This window comes from Phalaenopsis equestris, unplaced genomic scaffold, assembly GCF_001263595.1.
Source record: "Phalaenopsis equestris unplaced genomic scaffold, ASM126359v1 Scaffold000513, whole genome shotgun sequence".
In the NCBI taxonomy this organism is placed as follows: domain Eukaryota; kingdom Viridiplantae; phylum Streptophyta; class Magnoliopsida; order Asparagales; family Orchidaceae; genus Phalaenopsis; species Phalaenopsis equestris.
Genome location: NW_018164953.1, coordinates 1,170,455 through 1,194,152, shown reverse-complemented (window position 1 = coordinate 1,194,152; position 23,698 = coordinate 1,170,455). Strand labels below are relative to the sequence as shown.

Below are 23,698 nucleotides of genomic sequence, written 5' to 3'. Positions count from 1 at the left end.
TTTAATTGTAACATTATTCTGGATTTAGCAGCATGTAGATTTGATAAATTCGAATTTATCAGATTTATTTTCTATAAATAATTTACTAATATTAGATATGAGATTTATAATTTTAAAATAGTAAGATAATTGTAATATTTTATATTTAAACTGTTATAAATAATAATGCTAAAAATATCTATATTTTCTTAATCAAACCCTAATATTTACTTCAAGGAGCCACAACTTTATACAATAAATTACTGAAAAATGGAAGACCTAACATCCTCTATACTCATTGGACACGCCTTCTGCAGCTAAAAATGAAGTCAGAATAAAAACCCTAACATACTCCCGACATTTCCCCCCGAGAAAGCTTCTTCCATCGATCCTATCTTAATGGAAACCGAAATACCGAGTTCAGAGTCAGTCGAGCAGAAGGCAGAAGCTCTCGCATCTCTCATTTCTGGGCCCTTATCCTCCTCGGCCTCCAGACTCCTCAGTCGTTCACGCAACATTCCTTACGGGAAGGATTTCCATTTCTATAATAACTTCGACGAGTTCAAGCTCCCGGCGAGGGGTATCGCTTCCACGGCCGAGTCTTCGCTTGGGGTTATTGCTTCTTCGTTGTCTTTATGGGGTGATAGGAAATCGCCGCCTATTCCCAACGAGCTGGATGAAGCTTATGAATGGCTTGTGAACCTGAACGATGATTTTCTTGAGAGGTTTGGGGTCGCTATGGATGATTTCAGGAGTTTGAGGGAGAAACAGGAGCGGAAGGTTGGGGCGGTGGATTCGGGAGATGGGTTTCAGCTGGTTTGTGGGAGGAAGAAAAAAAGGGAGGTTGTGCAGAAACAGGAAGGGGAGCTGGGGTTCTCTGCTTCTTCGGAGATCAAGATGGTTTCCAGGGACAAGAAGACAACGGCTGCGAGAGCCAAAGTGCCATTTCACTTGCCGAATATTCCAAAACCGCAGTTGGAGTTTAAAATATTAGTGAACAACAATAATACTCCGTTCGAACATGTTTGGTTGGAGAGGAGCGAGGACGACAGCCGGTTTATGCATCCCTTGGTAAGGTTTGCCTCTGTTATCATGCTCTTGTTTTCTTGTTTTTCACAGTTTTGTTTTCTTTTTCCTTAATTTTTTTTTCTCATAAGGTGCTGATGTAGCACTTTGGCCAGTCGGAATTTTTTTCTATATTAAGTTTGGAGAATAAGAAAATAAATAAGGATGGGATAAAAATAGTATGAGATTTGAAAGTTGTTGGCCATCGGATAAATTTTAAATTTTAGCTGATTGTTTCATTCTTTTGTAACTGATAGTAATTGCTTTCTCTGTTCATGAATTGTGGTTTGGCTGTTAATTTTATAGGGTTCAAAACTATTGTTTTTTTAGTTTTCTCACTAGATTATTTCATGAGTTAAACTCTTCATTTGTTTTGTCAGGTCTTTAATTTGAGAGTTACTTTTTGTTTTCCAAAATTAAAATAAAATGTGATTTATTGTTTTCTTTCAAAATTTTATTTTTTAGCAGCCATTCTGTTATGAGAATTGTGCTTCTTTTGTAATGAGATAATTTTGTTAACAGGAGAAGCTCTCTGTGCTTGATTTTATTGATAAAGATATTGGTTCAGATGAAATAACAAAGCCACTTTCTCTAGAAAGCACTCCATTTAAACTTATTGAGGGAGTGAAGGAGTTGAAGGAACTGGCTGCTAAATTACGTGTGGCAAATGAATTTGCGGTAAGCCTCTATTGCACCTATTTCAAGAATTATTACATTTTCATCTGCTTCCAGTCATTTTTTGTTTTATCAGGATCATAAAACATTACTTCTGTCTCATGTTCTATGGACCTAGTGTTTGTGAGGTTTGGCTATTGGAGTTTTGTTTTTCTTTTAAGCTTGATCTAATTCTGTTTCCTGATTTACTTATTTGATGAAAGCTCATGGTTGATGGTGAACAACTATCCACAAGGGCGATTCCGTTTTTCTTAAAGCTGTCCTATCTATAGATTTGCGGCAAGCTGGTAAGGCGGTATGTATGTAAAAATTGAAGTTTGGGTGTTAGTTATGTAAATACATAAAAATTGAGTGGTATGTTTGTAAATCTTCCTAAGAAGTATTAGCAACAATTCCTACTGGAAGTGATACTAGAGTTAACCCAAAAGAACAATAGAAAAGCAGACGTCATTACTAAAAAGCAAATAGGTGATTACTACCAAACATACTAGAAAGGTAAATACAACAACAAACACGATCAAACAAAACTAAAGTATATCACGATGACGGTGGAGCTCATTTAGGTGGATCAGAATGGCTGGCAGGTGTGGCGGTAGAAAATGAATGCTAGTAGCAGCGAGGGGGTGATGCAAAAATGCTGGGACATCTGGTGTGGTTAGTGTCCTGGATGGTGACAGCGAGGAGTTGAAGCGGTTAGCAGTGAAACAACAAGAAGGCGGTGCTCCCTTGTTGTCATGGGCATCGGCAACAAGGTGAGAGGGATGTAAAAACATGAACAAGGCTGGAAGGGAGTGGCTCGGGAGGCAACAATGTAGGAAGGGAAGGAGAGGTGGTTGGGAACTTGGTGGCTGTAAGAAAACAACATGGCGTAAGTGGATTTTGGGGTGCGACAACAGTACAGGACGGTTGGACAGTGACAACAACGACGTTGATCGGTTGGAACTACTGGAACAGTAAAGTGTAGGAAGGGGAAGGCGATTGTGATGGCTGAAACTACAAAAATTCAACAAGATATGATGTGTGGGGTGTCTGCTGTAGGGCAAGTAGGGAAATATGATGGCGGTAGCGAATGGATGCGGGAAAAGGTAGAAGGGGATATCCACCATTCCGAGAGCAAGATACAACCGAAGCACTATTTGAACCTTGGATACAACCCTAGAAAAAAGATGTTAACAGTTGCCCCAAAAAAAAACTCACAAAAAAAAAAATGCAAAATTAAAACACAAGAATCAAATTTATAGGCCATAGATAATTAGGATTGGGCTCACTATTGAAAGGAGGCGACAAACCTAAGAGTAGCTGATCGACACTCCCCTTGCCTGGATCGATCTGTCCAGGAGCTAGAAGTGTGGAAAGTCCTTGCGTGTGCGTCCTGCTTGTAAGCGAGAGATTTTCCCTCAGTCTGTCGAGGTTGGGGGAGCTTTAAGCTCATGCGTCGAAGTTGCTGTCTCCTCGTAGTATCACATCAGTTCAATCTCATCGAAAATGGTAGAAATGTAGCAATCTCCCAGTAAGTCAATTATGCAGGCGTTGTCATTCCAAAGAACAACTTGATAAAATAAATATTTGCCCTCTTTTGGTACAACCAGAACTGAAATTACATGTGGATGGGTATCCTCACAAACCAAGCGTCGAGCCACCAATTCTATAATTGATTTCTTCTACTCCTTGTACTATTCAGTGTGTATCTGGTAAACAAACACGTAAGGAGAAATCAACTTTAGGATGAAATCTATGATAGACCGAGCAACTCTCAATACCAACCACTCATGAACCAAGCCTCGAGCTACCAATTCTGTAATTGGTTTCTTTCACTCATTGTACTCTTCCGCGTGTATATGTTAAACAAGTGCGTAAGAAGAAATCAAATCTAGGATGAAATCTATGACAGTTGAACAACTCTCAAATCACCCAACGTTGTGGTTCATCCATCTTGTTTAATCATCTGTTGGTGGGTACGCTGCTGAACTGATTTTACTATCCAAACCTAAGAGTAGTCGATCGACTCTCCCATTTCTTGGACCGGTTGGTCTACGCGTTGGAGTCAGATATAGTCCCCGTGCAAGCACTTCACGTCAAATGCGAGAGACACTTTCACACCCCGTTTATGGGCGGGAGACGCTTCTGCGTCAGTCTCTCGTGGTTGAGGAGTTTCCACCTCATCTGTCGAAGTTTCTGTCTCCTCGTAGTTTGGCATTAGGTTGGTCACGTTGAAAGTGGTAGAAATATAGTAATCTCTCGGTAAGTCCATTATATAGGTGTCGTCATTCCAAAACACTTATTGATAGAATACATATTTGTCCTCCTTTAGCACAACCAAACCTGAAACTCCATGTCGATGGATATTCTCACGAACCAAACCTTGGGCCATGAAATATTTAATTTGCTTTTTCCACTCCTTGTACTCGTTCACATTTATCTGATAAGCAAACACATAATGCGAAATCAATTTTGAGACAAAATCTATGACAAACTGGGCAACTCTCAACAGCAAGCCTCTTCTTCTCTGGTAGGACCTAGATCCCATTATAAAATATTCTTTCCCCAAAGGATTCTAAGACGATTTCCAACATTGTGGTTCATCCATCCTGACAGATCATCGGTCGGTGGTTATACTGTTGAATTGACTTTATTGTCCAAATAACTCCATATAGTCTTAAAAAAGTGACACAAAAGAGTTACATTTCTAACATGTTGAACCTTCCTTAGTAGGTGCAACTAAGGAAGTAATATATATGCAGCCTGAATTCTCTTATATGGAGTTGCTATGTGTCTAGTATTAATTCGTTGGACTTAGGACCGTCTTGGCCCACCCATGCTAATTTTATTGGAGCCTCTCTCATGTGCTTAGCTTGAACTACTTGCTTTTCTCCTTCATCTAGTGAAATCTGGCACTCCCATTTCTTCAGCAGTTCTTTGCTCTGTGAAATAAATTTTACATTTGTTTGGACAACACTTGATATACTTTCTTCCAGGGACAATTTGTTGGGTTCATATGTTATTCACTCTGAATAAGTTTCTCCTCGGTTGGAGGCTTGGGTGTTCTCTTAGGCATATTCTTATTGTTCGATCTTGGGTTGAACTATGCATGTAAGGTGTAAGAATCATCCGATGATGTTTTCTCTCCACTTTTGAAGCTAGGATAAGAATATCCAGTCGATTGTAAACTAGTACGTAATGGCATTGCATTTCCTGTTTTATATTAGGTCAGGTAGTGATCTTATATTTTCTGTCACACTGACGTAGTTATTTCAAGTTTTTCAATGAAAATAATACATTCTTCTTTAACTTGCTAGTGGCTAGCTTTGCCCTGTTGTCTGGTGAGATGTCCTGATACTCAAAGAAAAGTTTCACGTTCTAGAGTCACTCGATGAACTCATTTAAATTCTAGTAGCCGTCAAAATATGACAAATCTAGTTTTACTTCCAAATTTCAGCTTTCTTTGATATTTAGACCAAATCTTCGGGATAGAGGTTCCTTATCTCTGGAATATGCATGGTGGAAGGGATTCACTCCGCTCCTTCGATCTAGTAAGTCACTATTGTGACTACAGATGACTTGTTCGGAATGTCTCTCCTTGAAGGTTACAAACCTTTGTTCTAGTTGGAGGGCTTCCATAAAAAGTTTCTGAAAATGTCTTTGCAAATTTCTCTTAAACGACATTATGACATCCTTCGTATAAGGTCTCCAATAATTGTCTCTTCGGTGGCGTGGTTGGGGTTTGGATTTCGGTAGGCTATAAGAGGTTGTGTAAGGATAATGTTGGGTGGGAAATAATATTTGTGGATGGCCGGTTTGATATTGTGTATATTAGAAACCCTAGGATAAAAATAGGGTTAGATTAGCTCTGATACCAAATAATACTAGAGTTAACCTGGACAATAATAGGAAAACAAATGCTATTATTGAAAAGCAAATAGGGTTCTGTTTGGGACAACGGTTTTGTCTGCTTTACTTTTCAGACTGCGAACACAGTTCTGTTTGGGGATCTGTTTTTTTGCTGCTTTTAAAAATTTGTGTGGTAGAAAACTGTTTTTTTCAACTTGAGCTGCTAAAGTATGGTGACTGTCAGAAAGATGGTGTAACTTTTTGAAAATGAAATAAATTTGTAATTATCACCGCAGCCTTTTGAAAAGTTGCTTCTTAGTTTCACAACTGCTTCTTCAAATAGTTGTAGCTGCCCCAAGCAGACCTTAGGTGATTGCAACCAAACACACTTGGAAGGGAAATATAACTGACACAAGCAAACTCCACTATCCCAAGGGTGGTGACGATCAATTATGTGGAGTAGAATGATTGACGACAACGCCGAAGTAGGAGATGGGGACGCGGGAGCAGCACATGATGTTAGTGCTACCAGACCCACGTGGGTGCGACAATTGCCTCATGGGCTCGAGTCATTCCGAGCAAAATCGGTATTGAGCGGACCTCCTTAGCGCACGGTCCCCTCCTATCTGTAGTGGGACCCACTTCTCTTTACCCTAAGACTATTTATATGTTATTTCTTGTGTTTTGGGTCATTTTTTGTGTGTTTTGTATCGGGACAGTCATCAGCGTCCCTTTTTTTCTTTGAGGGCTATATCCTAGGGTTCTAATTGGTGCTTCGGCTGTATCTTAGTTTTCAGGTGGTGATTATCATTCCTGTCCTTCCTTGCATCCCTCGCATATCGCTCTTATGCCTCCCTCATCGTTGCAGTTGCCCCAACATTAATCCCGTTACTGTCTTCGTATAGTTTCTCATCGTCCAACCATCCTTCTCGCTGCGTAGCCTTTGGATTGCCCTTCTTTTGTTGTTCCACAATTCCACACCTACCTCCACTGTCATCATTCCCACTCGCTGTCGCCGCTCAGAGCTATTAGGGCTTCTTTCTACTGTTCCAACCATGCAACCAACTATTTCTCTCATTCCAGCTTGGTTTCATTTCCTCAACGCCTCTTCGTCGTTGTTTTCCTACTCTCCAACCTCCCCAAACAACCAATTGCTGCTATTTGGGCTACCATCCCTTGTTGTCCTTTTGTTCCAACCACCCATAATGGTTGCTGCTCCTCATCCACTTCCCTGAAGCCCCTTTCCTACCTTGTCTTTACCCCACCAGTTTCTCTAAACGCACTAACTTCACCCAGGATCTACCCTAACTTGAGTTTGCGTGACGTGTCTTGTATTTTTCCTTTCAAGTGTGTTTGATTGTTACTAGTTATTTGCTTTCAATAATAATATTTATTTTTCGTAATGTGTTTTGGGTTAACTCCGATATTATTTGGTATCAGAGATGGCCTAAATCTAGTTTTATCCTAGATTTATTTAGCATTCGTCTTGCAGCTCCACCAAAATATTTCTTCCGCATCCCCCAAACCATAGCTAAAACTTTGACCTAACCCTAATTTTTCTTGTTGATTTTCAAATTCAACAATCTAAATCAATTTTTATTGCCTCTTTTACTTCTCAGTCCACACCATAGCCATTTCACCAAGGAGATATATGCCCGAGCATATTCGGGAAGGGATACAACGAGAGATTCACCGACTTCAACGGAGGCATGCGAACATTGAGAATGAAATCCAGTGGGAGATTACATTTGATCGTGATTTGGAGGGTCGAAGGGCAGAACGTGATAATCTGAAGATGAAGCAGGAGATACGACAGTTCCTACCGGTTTGCTATAAATAGAATGTTAAGTTCCTAGCTTCAGAAGTGGAGAGACCACATCATCGATCGACCATCCCATCTTTTATGAAGAGTTTAACCTCAGAATCTTACCGCCATAGTACACACAGGAGAACACCCAAGAAGACCACATCAGAGGATGAGCTGATTCAAAGTGGAGAACATGTGGAACCAATCCACATCCATATATCTTTCACAGCTAAGAAGTGTTGCAAGTACCACGAATTTGGATATTTTGAATCAGATTGCACTACCAGAGGGGCGATCTGTTTCATTGAGTAGGGGCAATTTTGAAAAATTGGACAATGATACAGTAGACACTGAAGACAATGATGACACAAAGGAGGAGGACCGGGTTCCAGTTGAGGAGGAAAACATGCATATAGTTCTAGCTGAGCCCTTTGGGAGGGACTCCAACTAACTTCACGGTGACTGTCCAAGGTAGTCTTGAGTTCGAGGACCTAACACCAGAGGCATGACGTCTCCAAATAAGAGAAATTCAAACGATTCAGATTTATAGACTCATTCTTGAGTTGTCTATACTGATTGAGGTCCAACACGCAGAATTGGGGCCCTTTTGTGATATGTCTGGAAGATTACATGGAGTTATTTATATGTTAGATTCAATTTAGCGTGATATTCATGATCAGATGCCCAAACAAGAGGGATGAAACCCAACCTTTAAATTTTTCTTTGGAGCTTGATGGGGGAAAATAGTTCTTCAATGGGATCCAGGTTCTACGAGTAGAGAAGATGTCTCTCTTGCGCAGTTGCTAGTGAGCATTTCGCAGCCAACCACAAAATTTCACCTCAGAGTTGATTTCTTCTCACATATTGGTTTATCTGCTACATTCCGTTGAGTACGAGAAGTGGAAGAAGAATGTTTCAGACTTAAGGCTCAATAATTGCATTGTAGGAACCTACATTTATATGCAGTTTTAGCTCATGTTGTATCAAAAGTGGAGGGACACCTATTCTACCAAAATTTGCTTCGGAATGACAAGGTTTATATAATTGACTTACTAAGAGATTGCAACCGTTATGCTTCCGTCAAATTGTTTTACTTAACATCATACAATGATGAGCTAAAAGCTTCGACAGATGAGGTCGAAGCTCCCTCAACATAGGGAGATTGACACAGGAGCGAGAGATGAGGATGCGGGAGCAGGAAGTGGTACTAGAGCACCCAGACAGCGCGGAAGCCCCTAGATTGCGCTGGTGCATCAATTGTCGCACGGACTTGAGTCATTTCAGATGGAATCATTATCAGGTAGACCCCCTCAGTGCACGACTCCTTCCTATTTAGAACAAGTTCTACTCCTCTTTACTCTAAGGCTATTTATATGTTATTACTTGTGTTTTAGTTTAGTTTTTTGTCTTGTATTGGGGAAGTCAACGATGTCTCTTTTTCGTTTCAAGTGTTGTTTCCTAAGGTTCCAAGTGGTGCTTCAGTTGTGTCTTGGTTTCCAGGTGGTGATAATCTTCCCCACCCCTTCCCGCATCCCTCTCACCATGCTACCATGCCTCCCTCGCTGCAGCCGTGCCAACAACAGTCCCTTTTTTGCCTTCTTGCAGTTCCTTGCTCTCCAGCTATTCATCTCGCCGTCGCAGTCCCCGGACAGTCTTCCTTTATCTGTCCCACAGTCTCACACCTTTACTGTCGCTGCCACCGCCACTCCCTCTTGTTGTTGCCATCTGAAAATATTAGTCATGGCTTTGTTGTTCTAACCACCCAACCAGTTGTTTCTCTCATCCCAGCTTGTTGTCATTGCCTCAACACCTCCCCCTACAGTTTTCCTACTGTCCAACGCCCCAAAAAACCAACTGCCGATGTTTTGGCTGCAGCCATATGCTCTCCTGCTGTTCCTCACCCATAGCCCGGAAACCCCTTCCCTACCTTGCCTCTATCCCACCAAGATCTCTAATCGTCACCACCTTCACCCTAGATCCATCCAAACTTGAGTTTGTGTGTCATATGTGCTGTATTTTTCCTTTCAAGTGTGTTTGATTGTAACCACCCATTTACTTTCAGTGATAATATTTTCTTTTCCAAATATGATTTTGGTCAACTCCGTTTAAAATGGGTGTGGCAATAGTAAATCAATTTTGGTAGGAGCAAAGGGGAGGTGAGAAAATGTAGGGACAACAAATATTGTTACTGTCCTGGATGGTGGTAGCGAGTTGCGGTGGAACAACAGGAGGTGTTCCCTAGCTTTCTTGGGCAGCGCGCTAAGGAATGAGGGCTAGAATAGCAGGAGCAAGGCTAGAAGGTGGTGGTTTGGGCGACAACAATGCAGTAAGGGAAGATGGCTGCAAGAAAACATCATGACGTAGGGCATCTGGGTGGAGGTAGCGGTACGGGATGGTAGGACAGCGACGATATCGATATTAGTGAGCTTGAACTGTTGGGACAGGGAAGTGGAAGGAGCGGAAGGCGATGGTGGCGGGTTGAATTGCAGAAATTCAACAAGATATGCTGTGCGGAGCCGCTGCATTAAGTAAAGATGATAGTGGTAGCGAAAGGAAGGATGTGGGGGAAAGTTTGAAGTGGATAGTTATCACCTCGGGAGCGAGATAGATTCGGAGTACTACTCGACCCTTGAATACAACTCTAGAAGAGAAAAAGCGACCTCAACGGCTGTCCCAACAGAAAACTCACCGAAAAGCTGCAAACCCAAAACGGAAGAAATAAATATATATACTCTAGATAATTAGGATTGGATTCACTGTTGAAAGGATGTGCCAAACCTAAGAGGAGTAGCCGATCGACTCTTCCCTTGCTTGGACTGGTCGGTTCATGCATTGGAATCACGAACCAGACGCTGGAATCGGGGAAAGTCCTTTCTCGTGCCCACGTCAGAAGCCGGAGACTCTTCCTCCCTCGTCGTGCTCGTAAGCTGGAGATGCTCTCGTGTTAGGAAGCCTTGAAGCAATGTGCGTAGTGTGAAACTTGAACTGTTACTTTTTTTTAATCCAAGAGAGTTTTTTGGTTAATTCTTGAATGCTCAATGAGTCATTAGGGATAGCTTGGCCATCTTATATTGGTTGTCTTGGGACTTGAGCTTCTTACTTTAAATTATTTGCTTTTCTAAGTTCTATTTTGTGCTATTTGAAACGAGGTCAATGCACTCATAAAAAGAGTGAGGATTTCTTGAATGATTCTAACATCTAACCTTTTTTTTTTCATCAAAATTTAAATGAAGGTTGATTTGGAGCACAATCAGTATCGATCATTTCTTGGACTGACTTGTTTGATGCAAATTTCTACTAGAACAGAGGATTTCATAGTGGACACACTTAAACTGCGGGTTCATGTTGGCCCATACCTGAGAGAAGTCTTTAAAGATCCATTGAAGAGAAAGGTGCAATGAGTTAAACTAATGATATTTTATGATTTTTCTGTCATTTCTTACCAACAATTTTCTCATAGTCAGGTCATGCATGGGGCTGATCGTGATATAATTTGGCTTCAACGGGACTTTGGCATATATGTCTGTAACCTTTTTGACACTGGGCAGGTAATGATTTCTAGTTTTATATTGTTCATATACTGATGTTTTATATAATGCATGTATGGTATGATGTAACTAGTTTGGCATGATTGTCATTAGAATGTTACAACCAAGTCTTTCAAATTGAAAAATACAATGTGTTATATTAAGTGTTGTTTTTGCCTCAAGAGTCCATTTGCAAAGCAAATTATAAATTTTGCTAACGAAAATGCTGATAACTTGTATTTTTCTTACATGCAATATGTTTGTATCATGACCATTTCTCAACTACATCAGGTAATGATTTTCAACAAATATAGTGAATGAAATTTTAAAAATTAATTAGGGATGCTGTAAAGTGAAGTTAAAATTGAAAATAATTGTATAATAGGTATCTACTTTGAGGATCACATGAATGACTCAATGGTGCTAATCTGCATTATTTCTAAAAACTGGAAATTTAAACTTTAAGCTCAATATGTATGAGGGAAAGATCCAAATTTCAGACTTTTTAAATATTTGTTAGCAATAACTGGATAAATAATATCAAATTACGCTTCAGCACAATAAACAGCATTAAGAAGTAACTGGCTGTTGCTGATTTTTGTGGATCTTGGAGTGGAATTTGTTGTTCATTCATGTTCTCCTGTGCAGAAAGCTTCAATGATTGCTTCACCCACCTGCAGTTCCGAATTCAAATATTCAAATTCTGCCTTATTGTTTTTATTTCGCGTTGTTTTTGTTCAATAAAGTATTTTTGCTATTCATGGGAAAACCATATATTATGTACTTTATTCATACATATTTTGTACTCTATAATTCTTGAAGAATTGAGTTAAGAAAATATTCCACTTATTACTTGATGGTATCAGAGTAACTCTTTTAGATCTTTTAAATTTTTTCTTGTAATTTCTCTTGCTCTGTTCTGTTTGCCCCTTCTCATGGTCGACAGTAGAGGAAGCGCATAATCTGAAATGACATGACTTTGATCTATTTATGGTCTTTAGGAAAGGTTTTGTACCTTTTACCAAACATCTTATTATTGGCTGTATATTGCATGATATATTAGCTGCCATTAATGGAGTTTTAAACTCCAAACAATATATAGAAAGCACTTTGACAATTCTTAAGGGCGCTGTGATGGAAGTAATAGAATATATTAAAAGAATTATACTTAAAAAATAAATTGTATTCCAAAAGGAAGAGACCAGCGTATGTAAGTGAATTTTCTCTATTGAGCTCAACATCCTTGAAAGCTTGAACCGATGTAGAGCATAGTTGGTGGTCAAGGGTTTCACCCAGTTCACTGGATAGTTTATGAGGAGATATTTTCCCCATTTACTAAACTTAACCACGTTGTGTACTATTTCCATTTTAACAAACCTTGATTGCCTCTAGCTACATCAACTTGATTTTAAAATTGTTTGTGGATGGTGTGACGTGGGTGCGGGGCTCTCTCGTGTGGGTGATGGCCACAAACCGAGCTGTCCGGTCTGTTTAAAGACCGTTCCAAGGAGAACCCAGGCCGCTCGGCCTGGGGTGAGGGTCTCGCACGATTAAGCGGCATTTGGGAGGGCTTCACTGCCAAAATTCCCTTTCTTTTGTACATCCAGCCCAAATCGAGCAAGCAGCAATTCCGCCAGCCCCTTCTCCTTCTTCCTTTTCTATCTTTCCTGTTGAAGTCTATTTAGATACTTGTTTGTGAGGATTTGGGTTATGTGGTGTGTAGTCTTTTTTCAAATTTCCTTTGGGGAACTGTGTTCCCCAGTCTAAGGCTGTGTCTGAGGAGGTAGTGGTGCTCCGGCTGTATCCTACTCCAAGGTGGTGTTGTATCCTTCCCTTTCACCTTCCCCAATCCTTATCCTCTCCTACTCTTAGCCATTGGCTTGCTACCAGCTCCCCCGACCGTTGTTTTCCCTCACCAGCCACACTCCCACGTCCTTTCCCATTGTTGGTTGCGCTTCCCCGCTCGCTGTCCATCCTCTAAAGTGCCGATGAATTTTCCTAGTTGTTGTCTGATATACCTAAAATATATAGTATTTTTATACACATTTTTATACATATTTTTAAGCTATTGCGCTTTGATGAAAGGTATGTGTTTTTCTCTCAGGTACAATCAAATAGATGAAAAATGCTAAAATGAGTGAAAAGGGTAAAATTTGAAGCAAAAATGAAGAAATATGCAAAAAATGAACTGGGGCTCTTAAGCGCTCAGGACTTACGCCTAAGCGCTAGAGTCTCATGCCTAAGCTCCAGGTACTCCACACTTAAGCGCTAGAAGTAGTTATTTGATGATTCATTGAATTTAGATGAATTTTTGAGGTGTTTGAAACAACTTTTGGTAAAATTGTGGGAAATATCCCATGGACACGAAAATTCATTCAATTGGCTTTTGAGAAGACAATTTCTAGAAGATTCATTGAATGAAGACACATTTTGAAGGGACCAATACAACTTTTAGATTTTATTAAAGAAAACTTGGATCATCAAAGCCAACCACCAGGGGCCAACCATCCATCAGATTTTGCAGCCATCATCCATCCAAGTAACCGTCGCTGCCGCCGCCGTCAGCTACTTTCTTTTTATTTTGAGTGTTAGTTTGTATTGTGAGTTAAGGAAGATAATTCAAAGGAACTTCAAGACATTTGGAGTTGATTTGAGATAAGTGTTTATCTTTGTGACTTCACTTGATTTTAATCTAGATTTCTTTTTTGTGTGCATGATTTCTACTTTTAAACTCATATGTGGTTGTGTTTTCTCCATGGATTCTGAGTAGGTTTCTTTATCTTTTTTCTTAAAATGATAAATGATTAAGTGCTTAAAGGATATTGTGTGAAGTATTAGACTTCAATGTTGGAAAAAGTTGTGCTGATTTGAAATATTTGTGATGATTTGAAATAAAGTTGTGCTGATTTGAAATATTGCACTTCATTTACTTCTTGATTTGGCCAATTAAGATGTTAGTATTTAATGTGAGAACATGTAAGATCCGAGATCGTATTGTCTCAGTAAACAAATGGTTAGAATCACATATTGATTTCATGAATGAGAATGTAGTTCATGGGGTTGAGTGCAAATAAATAAGGAAATAGATTTTTCAAGTGTGTAGAATTAGATGACTTTAGAGTGACAGACTAAAGTTTCCAATTTGATTTATAGTTTTAGGTTTTGATACGAGATATTAGCTCTCAGCGAGGGAATTCTAGAGTGAGAGCTAGTATCTTCCCTACCTAGCCCGTCTTCAAGACTATTCAAACTTTAAATTAATCAATGTTCTTTATAGCATCCCTAGTAAGAATAAAGAATACTATTGCTTCTATTTGACATACACATTTAACATACTTCCACAACAAAATTTTTATAATTATTATTGATTAATGATAAGAAAGAAGATATTTTATTTATATAGCCTTCATCTTGCAAATATTTAGTTAAGTTAATTAGTTTATTTTATTTTCATAAAGAAAAATTTACAAAACAAATCGAATTTTCATTCCTCTTATAGCCTCTTAAGTTTAAGTAAGAATATATTGTGAAGTAGATCTTTGTCATCTAAACTTTTTATTTTCTTAAAGTGCATATTGTTAATGTCCCTGTGAGTTCAATATTTGGGACTTAATCAAAAAGTCATATATTACTTGATAACGATAAGTATACTTGCGCAGTATCCCATATTTAAATATTATAATTTTATTATTATTTGTTTCATAGTGAAAAACTTAGTTTTTGCTTTGGATCAAGTTTTTGAGTTTGTTGCAAATTAAGAATAACTATTAAGGAAATTAAACGTATAATCACATACATCGCATTTTACATCTATATTGAAAGTCGGGATCACTGTCTAATATTCCCAGCTTGTCAATCTACCTCCCAACAGCTCAACAGATCTTCCTGCCACTCTAACTTGTTGCCTCCCTCATCCAATTTACCTGCAAATCCCTGCTGACTCCTCTTCTGCATTCACCCTTGTTGTCCCAAGCTTCCAGATCCACCGAGCCCACCTCCACCGCCCTTTTGATATACTATCGAGTTTTTTGCTTGTCTCGTTCTTTGTTTGTTATCTTTTATTTTCTGTAGAAGAGTTTTCATTGTAAACAATTTTAATTTCAATAATAATATTTGTATTTCTTTTGCTGTTTGGGCTTCCTTCTCTGGTTTCAAGGTGATCTTGAAAAAAGTCTTTATGAATGTTCATCGTGGGCTTTAGAGTCAAGTCAACCGACAAGGTATGCAAGCTTCAAAAATACTTTTATGACCTTAAAAATCACTGTTTACATGATTTAGGTTTTGTTTAGGGCAGTTGTAGCTTATCCAACTTATCCAGATAAGAAATTTATCCTGATAATCTGTTGATAATCAGCTTATCCAAAAAAATGACTATTTCGCCCATGTTCTGGATAAGTTGTTTATTGTTTGGATTGTGCGTTTAGAAAACAACTTATTTATAGATTTTTGTTTGATAAAAGACCGTTTACGCATTATAAAATTTATTTTTGAAAAAAATTATTTTAAATTGTGTAACATAAATTGTAATAAAGTAATTTAGATTTTGCGATAATTTTAATATAAATTGAATGAAATTTAAGAAAAAATAAATAAACTCAAACAGAAGAAAATATACAGGAGCTGAAGGAACTGAAGTGAAAAACTTCTTATAACCCTTACTTTATTAGACAATTAGCACAAAATACCGATAGATAAATATTTAAGTTTGACCATCAAATAATATATTAAAAAATTTAAGCATACAACACTTGCTAATAGGCCCACGACACAACAATGGACGTATCCATCATGTCCTACCTTGAACAAAGAAGAAATTTCCTTATGATCAACCAAAATAATCACAATCATATAAAATTAGATCGGGTAAACTCTCTTTGAAATCATAGAGATGCTCAGTTTCAGTGCATAGTTGTTTACTCAAGGTTATAACAAGCCAAGATACTGCACTCTACGTATTCAACAAGCTATTCAACATAAAATATTTAAAGAATAAAACAAACAAGTTTTGTTAAAAATAACTCTACATGCCTTAAGCTGGTGGATTTCATCAATTCAAAATGTCACTATGGTCAGTTCAAATGAGCTAGATAAAGCACAGATAAGATAAACAATTGAAATTATATGCAATATGAATGGTTAAACAAAGCATTAACCAAAAAATACAATATATATGAGGTGTGGCACGTAACAGTACCTCAAGAACGTCAGGCCTAGTGCATATCTGCTTCAGGTCGGCAATTTTCATCCTCTTTTGAAGCTACATAAGAAAAAAAAGTTTAAATTTAAGCCAAGAAAAATCAAGAAAAGCAAACAACAACAATGATCTAAGTACAGGATAAAACCTTTTTCTTCTCATTCGAGATCCCTTTCTCCTTCAGTAGACTATCCGGCTCATCCTCAGAATCATAGTACTTTTTCTTAGCCTCAGCATTCACAGCTAATTCATCCCTCTTCTCATTGTTCTGCAACACAATAAATCAGAATTAGACTAAAGGCTTTCCAATCAAACAATAATATAACCATTTCCTACCTCGCCAGCAGCCGAATCCCTAAAACTGAACTTCTCAAACACGCTTTTAAACTCGTCAAGCAACGTATCATCCACAACTACCTTCTCCGGCACATACTCCACATCCACCGAAACATCGATCTGCCACATACCACAATAACGCAACAAATAATCGATCCATCAATCAAATCTAACCAGCTACAATCGAAACCCTAGCTTGCAAGCAAACGCAATGAAGGCAGAGGAGATGCGAGGGGGTTGAGAGGAGGAGAAGGCGAACGAGTGATTCGCTGGGCAGAGAGAGCGAGGGCCACAAATGTCTTTCGCATGAACGAAACGCCCTACCCGCGATTCTCGTTTAATACAAATCTGCCAACGGTGTTTTTAAAACGTCTGTAAAAAGCATTATTCAAACAGTCAGGTGGCATTTTTGAAACACCACCGCTATGAATAAGCTCCCCCAAACGCACCCTTAGTTGATTTTTAAGGTTTGCTAAGATGCATGGTTTCTCGTGATGCTAAACTTATTGCTCCATGTTCATAAAATAAATGTCAATTGCAAGATTGCTTTATTGACTGCTTATGTTGATGACATTATTCTTTGAATACAATGATGGAGAAATAATCAATTTGAATAATTTTTTGGTGAAAGAATTTGATGATAAAGACTAGGGAAACTTTTATATTTTCTTGGTATAAATATTTCCTTATTAAGGATTTCATCTATGTATCCTAGTTGAAGTATGTTCTTGATCCTAGAAAAATTGAGCTATTGGGACATAAACCAATGAACACAATATGGATTTAATTGTTATGATGGTTTTCGAGGATATATGTCCTGATGAGAAAAGAAAGATATTATAGACATGTTGAAGTAGATTTAGTTCTCAGTTAACTCGACCAACATACAAGATTAATTCCAAGGGCACAGATGTGGCTGTTTTTTGGATCCTTCAATATTTGAAGAAGGATCCTAGCAAATGACTATATTTTAGGAAATCTCTTCACATAAATGTGGAAGTGTTAGTTGATGAGGATTGAGCAAGTTTTATTACTGATAGGAGATCAACTATTAGATATTGCACATATTTGGGGAAGCATAATCACATGGAGAAGTAAAGAACAAACTATTGTGATATGAAGAAGTGCTAAAGTAAAATCTAGAGATATGCCGCACGAGATCTGTGAAGAGATTTGATTGCAGATAATGCTACAAAAATTGAAGTTAATATCAAAATAGTCTAATGATAATAATATTTCCATCATTTTTATATAAAAAACTTGATCCTGAGTAATTGTATCAAACCATTAGTGGTTTATTGCTATTTTACCGAGGAATATTTTGATGATAGTTCCATCCTACTTATTTACACATTCAAATCTTCAAATAACTGATATTCTCGTTAAGGTCATATTGAACTCTTAACTTTGGTATGATGGTTATCTACTACCCAACATGAGGGAGAGTATTTTTTGTTGTTTATGTTCACAAATCCTGGAGTCCTTGGATTTTGCTGTTTCTCTGCATTTTTCCAGAAGGTTTCTAAGATTGCTTCATCCATCTCATTAGTCAATGGCGTTGTTTCTTCTGTATGATTAAATAGAGTAAAATCTAACTTCAAATATTCAAATAATGTATCATTATTTTCTCCTTTTATTTTTGTTCCGGAAAGTATTTTTTCTGTTCATAGAAAAATTATGGATCATCTCTTCTATATTTATACTTGATTTGTACTCTAGATTCCTTGAAGAATTGAATCAATAAATCAAAGGTGTCAATATTTGACCTGACCCAAAAATTTGGCTTGAAACTAACATGAAAAAAAAAGTTCTTGTGAGGGCCAACCCATGCAATATGTTGGTCAAGCCTAAGTGACTTCAGAAAAATATGAGTTGAGTATGGGTCAACCAAAAAAATAATGATTTAATTATTTTATACTTGTATAAATAAAAAGTCATGTTAATAAAATTTATCATTTTTTTAATTGTGTTCTCATGTGGAAATGAGGTAGTTGTGTTCATTTTGGGTTAGGTTGGCATTAAGCTATCACTACTTAACTTTAGGGTTTATTCAGGCTTTGTTGAGATTTTTGACCCTTTTATTAGTGGACTGGTTTTGGGTGGCATCGGGTAATTCTTATGTCCAAATCTGAATTGCAAACCTGATATGCAATCCTTATAATAAGACTTTTGTATATATCTAGAGAAATACTTCTTATTCTTTTATATCATATGCTGAACGTTTAAAAATGCTGCTAGTGACAGTCATAGGCTTAAATATGAGTACACACAGCCACACGTACTTATTGTTCATCATCTCATCATTGCCTTCTTTTTATATTAATTTGAGGTTTTTGAGATGTTTGTTCTATTTCAATGTTACAATGACATTGTATGTGCAACTTTAGTATGGCAGGAATCTATTTGCTGTACTACTTTTTTGACTTTGGTGTCACTTACTATTTTATCTGCCATATTTTTTTCCTGTCACTGTTGTTCTAAAATAATTCCAGCATTTTGAAAAATTACAGGTCCTATGAAATTATAGTGACTTCAATATTTGGATGGTTACCCATTTGATGCTTGTGTAGAATCAGTTTTCTTTATTTCGGTGGCCTCCTGCCTAGCTTTTTATGCAGCTATTTTGGACGGTTGTAGTTGTGTTTGACACCTCATTTTTTGTGCTGTATCATAGGCAAAAATTCTTATGACGATAAAAGAAATGTGTTAATAAAAAAAAGAGAGCGTAAGTAGTTAGAGATTTATTTACATGCATCCATTGAGCTGCTTATTAATATTCCATTTTTATAGCACAAGAATTTGAATTGACAAGTGGTATTTGTCAAGAATTGGAGATAATTTATTTATTGTTTTATTGTGATATTTATGTAGTATTTATACAATCCTTGGAGAGCTTATAATAGGAAATACAATATCACGAAAGAATAATTACAATAGTCCAATGACTGATTATTAAGCAGAATAATAATTTCAATGTTCTACGGATCGATGATATATTAGTAGCAATTCTACAGATCACCTGGGTAGCATGGAGTGAATAAATGTGGACAGTTGGGCTAGATGGTAAGTTGATATGGGCATAATTAATGGAAGTGGATTTGTGACAAATTGATTTTTCTACACTCTCTTTGAAGTGAGTGAATAATTTTTTTCCATTTTGAGCTTGTATGTTAATTTTTTAAAATATTATTTTTGATAAATTTTTGTTGAGACTTGAGAGTGTACCTGCTCTGCGTCATTGTTCAACCTCTTATATAATTATGAGATAGAGTGTTGGAACTTTCTCCCTCTCGAGTTCTCTGAGTCCCTATAAAAGCAAATGAGCGGTTTTTTCTATTGTTGGGACATGGATATTAATTATTTTTGCGTTGCTTCTTTTTCAATCTTTGAACTGTCAGACACATTATATTAGATCTTTTTTTTCGGGAACAGGGACATAATCAACCCGGTCTTCTTTATTGTTTTCCTGGTATTAGCTAATCCATGTACAACCCAGTGAAAAATAAATATTTAGCTTGTTGACGCTGCAACACCCTGATACATGTTGCTCAATATGGTTTTCTCTTATTGGCTATTTGGGGTCATTAATGAGATTGATGGCCAATTGTTCTATTTAATGTTTTGATTTTGTACTTCAACAACTTCAATTATTTGCCCTGTTTTGTTGTATGCCTTCAAACATGTGTTTTGCAAGTTTTTCGTAATTGTACTTTTTGTTCCAAGTGTTTGTTTAGGTAGTTATTTTGTGCAGCTTTTTTTGGTAGTATGTGCAACATTTGTAAACCGTCATACTCAGCTCTGTCACTAAATTCTTTGTTTTGCAGGCTTCAAGGTTACTGCAGCTGGAAAGAAATAGCCTTGAGTACCTTTTACGCCACTTTTGTGATGTTGAAGCTAATAAAGAGTAATTACTTTTTCTTGAAAAAATAAATTTTATTTTTCTATTCATGCTTTTGCGATTGTTGAAAATTTTGGTTGTTTTGGAGTGTGATGAAAAAGGAAACACAGTTTTCTTCATTAGGAAAAAAAAATCTTTATTTTGAGACTTTCCTTATGATTTTGCAGATATCAAAATGCAGATTGGAGACTAAGGCCTTTACCTGATGAAATGATCAAGTAATGTTGTACCAATTAGCGAACTTTAATTCATATTTAATTACCATTACTTGTGCTTGACTGTAATTATATCTTTTTAACAGGTATGCCCGAGAAGATACACATTATCTACTGCACATCTATGATTTGATGAGAAGCAGGTTGCTTTCATTATCCTCTGATGAAAATGATCTTCTTTTAGAGGTGCAGATCTATGATTAGAAGTAATAAGATAAAATAAATTATGAAATGTTATGATTTTCCTCAATTAATTCTTGCTTTCTAGGATTGTTAGTTTTTTACTCTGTTAATTTCAGGTTTACAAGCGCAGCTCTGAAATTTGTATACAACTCTATGAGAAGGAAGTTTTAACAGATACTTCATATCTCCATATATATGGGTTAGTTCCTTAGTTTTCGGGTTTGATAAACTTGCATGAACTGCAATACTTCTGTCCTAATGCTCTTTTTCTTAACTGAATATGTATTGCCCTTGTCTTGCAGGTTGTCTGAAGCTGATTTTGATGCAAAGCAACTTGCTATTGTTGCTGTAAGTTTATTTACTGTTTGTAAGATTACCTCGCCAGCATGAATCTCGGTCCTAGTTGTTTAATTGGGAACTCTTGTGCCTGAGCCAGTACGATATTTTGGCAAATTAGATTTTTTTCTAGCATTGTTTTCTTTTAATTTCAGCAGAAGGTCTATAAAAAGCCACAGAGGTAGAGAGAGATGGAGAAATGGTATAACAAGAGAGCCCAGATAAAGAAAAAAAGAAGGATAGATGATGAATGTTTTATATGACGGTAGTTGAAATAGGCTTCAATGTTTCTATTCATCTCCATCTCTGATAAAGCTGGAGTTATGATGGAGGGAATTAGACGTGTTTTTGCTCCATTTTGTTTCATTTTACCCATATTTATTATCGTAAGTCCGTAAACAGTATTCATGGAGACTTAGGAGGGTGGGTGTTCTTCCACTCTTTGCAGTATTGTGCTGCAAATGTTTAAGTTTATCATCATTAAAAATTCAAGTTGCATATGTTAAGCAAAGTTATTTGAATAAAATGAATTTCATTAGATTGTAGTAGTTATGATGATTTTTATTTAGTTTGTGTTTTAATTTCAGTAATACATAATTCTGATGCAGCCATGTTGTGAGAATTGATTTTGGTGTTGATACTTTGTATCAAAAATTGGGACGTTGCTACTTCCCTTGGATGCTCATTATATGGTGAAGCTCCTAGAGTTTTCAATGGGAGAAACATAGATGTGGAAGAATAATTTCATTCTTTTGTCGAATAAAAAATTAAATCAATCACGAATGATGTTTATTTGATGACATGGATAGAATTAGAAAGATAAATCTTGAAGATCAATTTGATGAGAGGAAAGAAATTCAATTTGAATTGCCCAAGGAAAGGAAGTATTCTAGTCTTCATTCTAATGATTTTATAGATGATCCGTATCAGGGTAATAGAGTTAGAAATAATCTTAAAACTAAGATGCATCATTTTGCATTTGTAATTGTTAGGATAAAATCTATAGTACTGATGAAGCTCTAAAGGATGATTTTTTGATTCATGCAATGCAGATTAATTTCAATTTTAGAGTTAGTTCCAAGACTCGCTGAGCATAGTGTTATTGAAACAAAATGGATATTTAGGATTAAGTTTATTGATTTAAGTTGTATTATTGAAACAATTTTAGATTAGCTATAAAGGACTTAATCAAGTAGAAGGCATAAACTTTGTGAAATTTTATGCATCAATGGAAAGCTTAAGTTTATTAGTTTGCTCCTTGCATCTGCATGCTTTTAGATTAGCTCCGAAGGACATAATCAAGTAGAAGGCATAAACTTTGTGAAATTTTTTGCATCAATAGCAAGCTTAGTTATTAGGTTGCTCCTTGCATCTGCATGCTTTTAGGACTTTAAGCTCTCTCAAATGGATGCCTTGTGCATTTTTAGATGGGCTTATATATCATGAATATTTTTTGTGAATTAAATCACTAGGAATAATATTAAGTAATTAGCCTGAAGAACTATTGATCATAGTGCTACTGTAACTAAATTGGTATTAGGTTGTATTATTTGAAATAATTTTTTATTAGTTACTAAAGATATAGTTAAGTAGAGTGCTTAAATTACCAATAGAAGGATTAGAGGCTGCTAGGTTGCTCCTATGCTCTTTCAAATGAATTTTGAGTTTAACATTTGTAGAGCAACCTCCTACGTTTGAAGATATCGAACAACTTGTTTTTGTTTGTAAATTGAAGAATGTTTGTATAATTTAAAATGCACTCCCAAAACTTGGTATGATAAGTTATTTTTTTTCCAGAGGAATTTCATTAAGAATAGAGTAGATAAACATATTTATCAAGAAAATAAGAACTAACGTGATTATAGCCAAGTTTTGTGTTTATGACCGTGGGAGTACCTGTGAATCTATGTGCTATGAGTTTGCAAAGATGATGAGTCTTGAATTTAAGATAAGAATGATGGGAAAATTTAATTTATTTTTGGGTCTTTAGACTAAGCAACGAAAAGATTATGCTTCGTTTATCAAATTATGATTTTCTGAGCTCATGTCGATGATCATAAACATTTGATTGAAGTTACTTTGAATTAAGTGTTACAAGGTTGAGAGTTGGAATGGATCTTGACATGTTATTGGTTCAAGATCTAGTGACCCAAGGTTTCAGCAAAATGAACTCAAGCAATGAAGATTCTATTTAGAGTCATGTATTTGGATGTTTAAGTTTTGTGTTGAATATTATAAACAAACATTTATAAAATTTGATCGTAAACTCCACCCACTTTTTTTTTTAACTTCATGATTTGAAAAAGTGATGATTTTGTGATTTTGAAAATAATTTAAATATGAATATAACCCTTTTGATTTGAAAAATTGATAATTTTAAAATAGGTGAGACCAAACGGGTCTCACATTTTAAAAAGTTTAGATGATTGAATACAATACTACAAGTAATACACTTATCCCGAAGAAATAATATCCTTTATAATAGAGATTAAATCACCTAGACTAAAGAATTTGTGACATCCGTTTTGATCAACGAAATATTTTATAGAAAGATCAGCAAGTTCCCCCACCTAACATAAAAAAAATTAGATAAAAATTATTTTATCTGGGTTTCAGGTTCCCTATAGAGGTAAGCCCCTATAGTTAATTACATCT

At 36.6% G+C, this 23,698-nt stretch overlaps 1 protein-coding gene across 1 annotated transcript in view; it reads left to right on the top strand.

Moving 5' to 3' along the window:
* Window positions 1-258: 258 nt before the first annotated feature.
* Window positions 259-23,698, top strand: part of LOC110028566 (protein RRP6-like 2) — a 45,387-nt gene continuing 21,947 nt past the window's right edge. Inside the window, exons 1-9 of the mRNA XM_020730469.1 lie at window positions 259-1,050; window positions 1,567-1,722; window positions 10,588-10,746; window positions 10,819-10,902; window positions 20,236-20,315; window positions 20,477-20,527; window positions 20,611-20,710; window positions 20,824-20,906; window positions 21,010-21,055. Coding sequence (XP_020586128.1) covers window positions 379-1,050; window positions 1,567-1,722; window positions 10,588-10,746; window positions 10,819-10,902; window positions 20,236-20,315; window positions 20,477-20,527; window positions 20,611-20,710; window positions 20,824-20,906; window positions 21,010-21,055 — 1,431 coding nt within the window. The 5' untranslated portion in view covers window positions 259-378. The remainder of the gene's footprint in view (window positions 1,051-1,566; window positions 1,723-10,587; window positions 10,747-10,818; window positions 10,903-20,235; window positions 20,316-20,476; window positions 20,528-20,610; window positions 20,711-20,823; window positions 20,907-21,009; window positions 21,056-23,698) is intronic.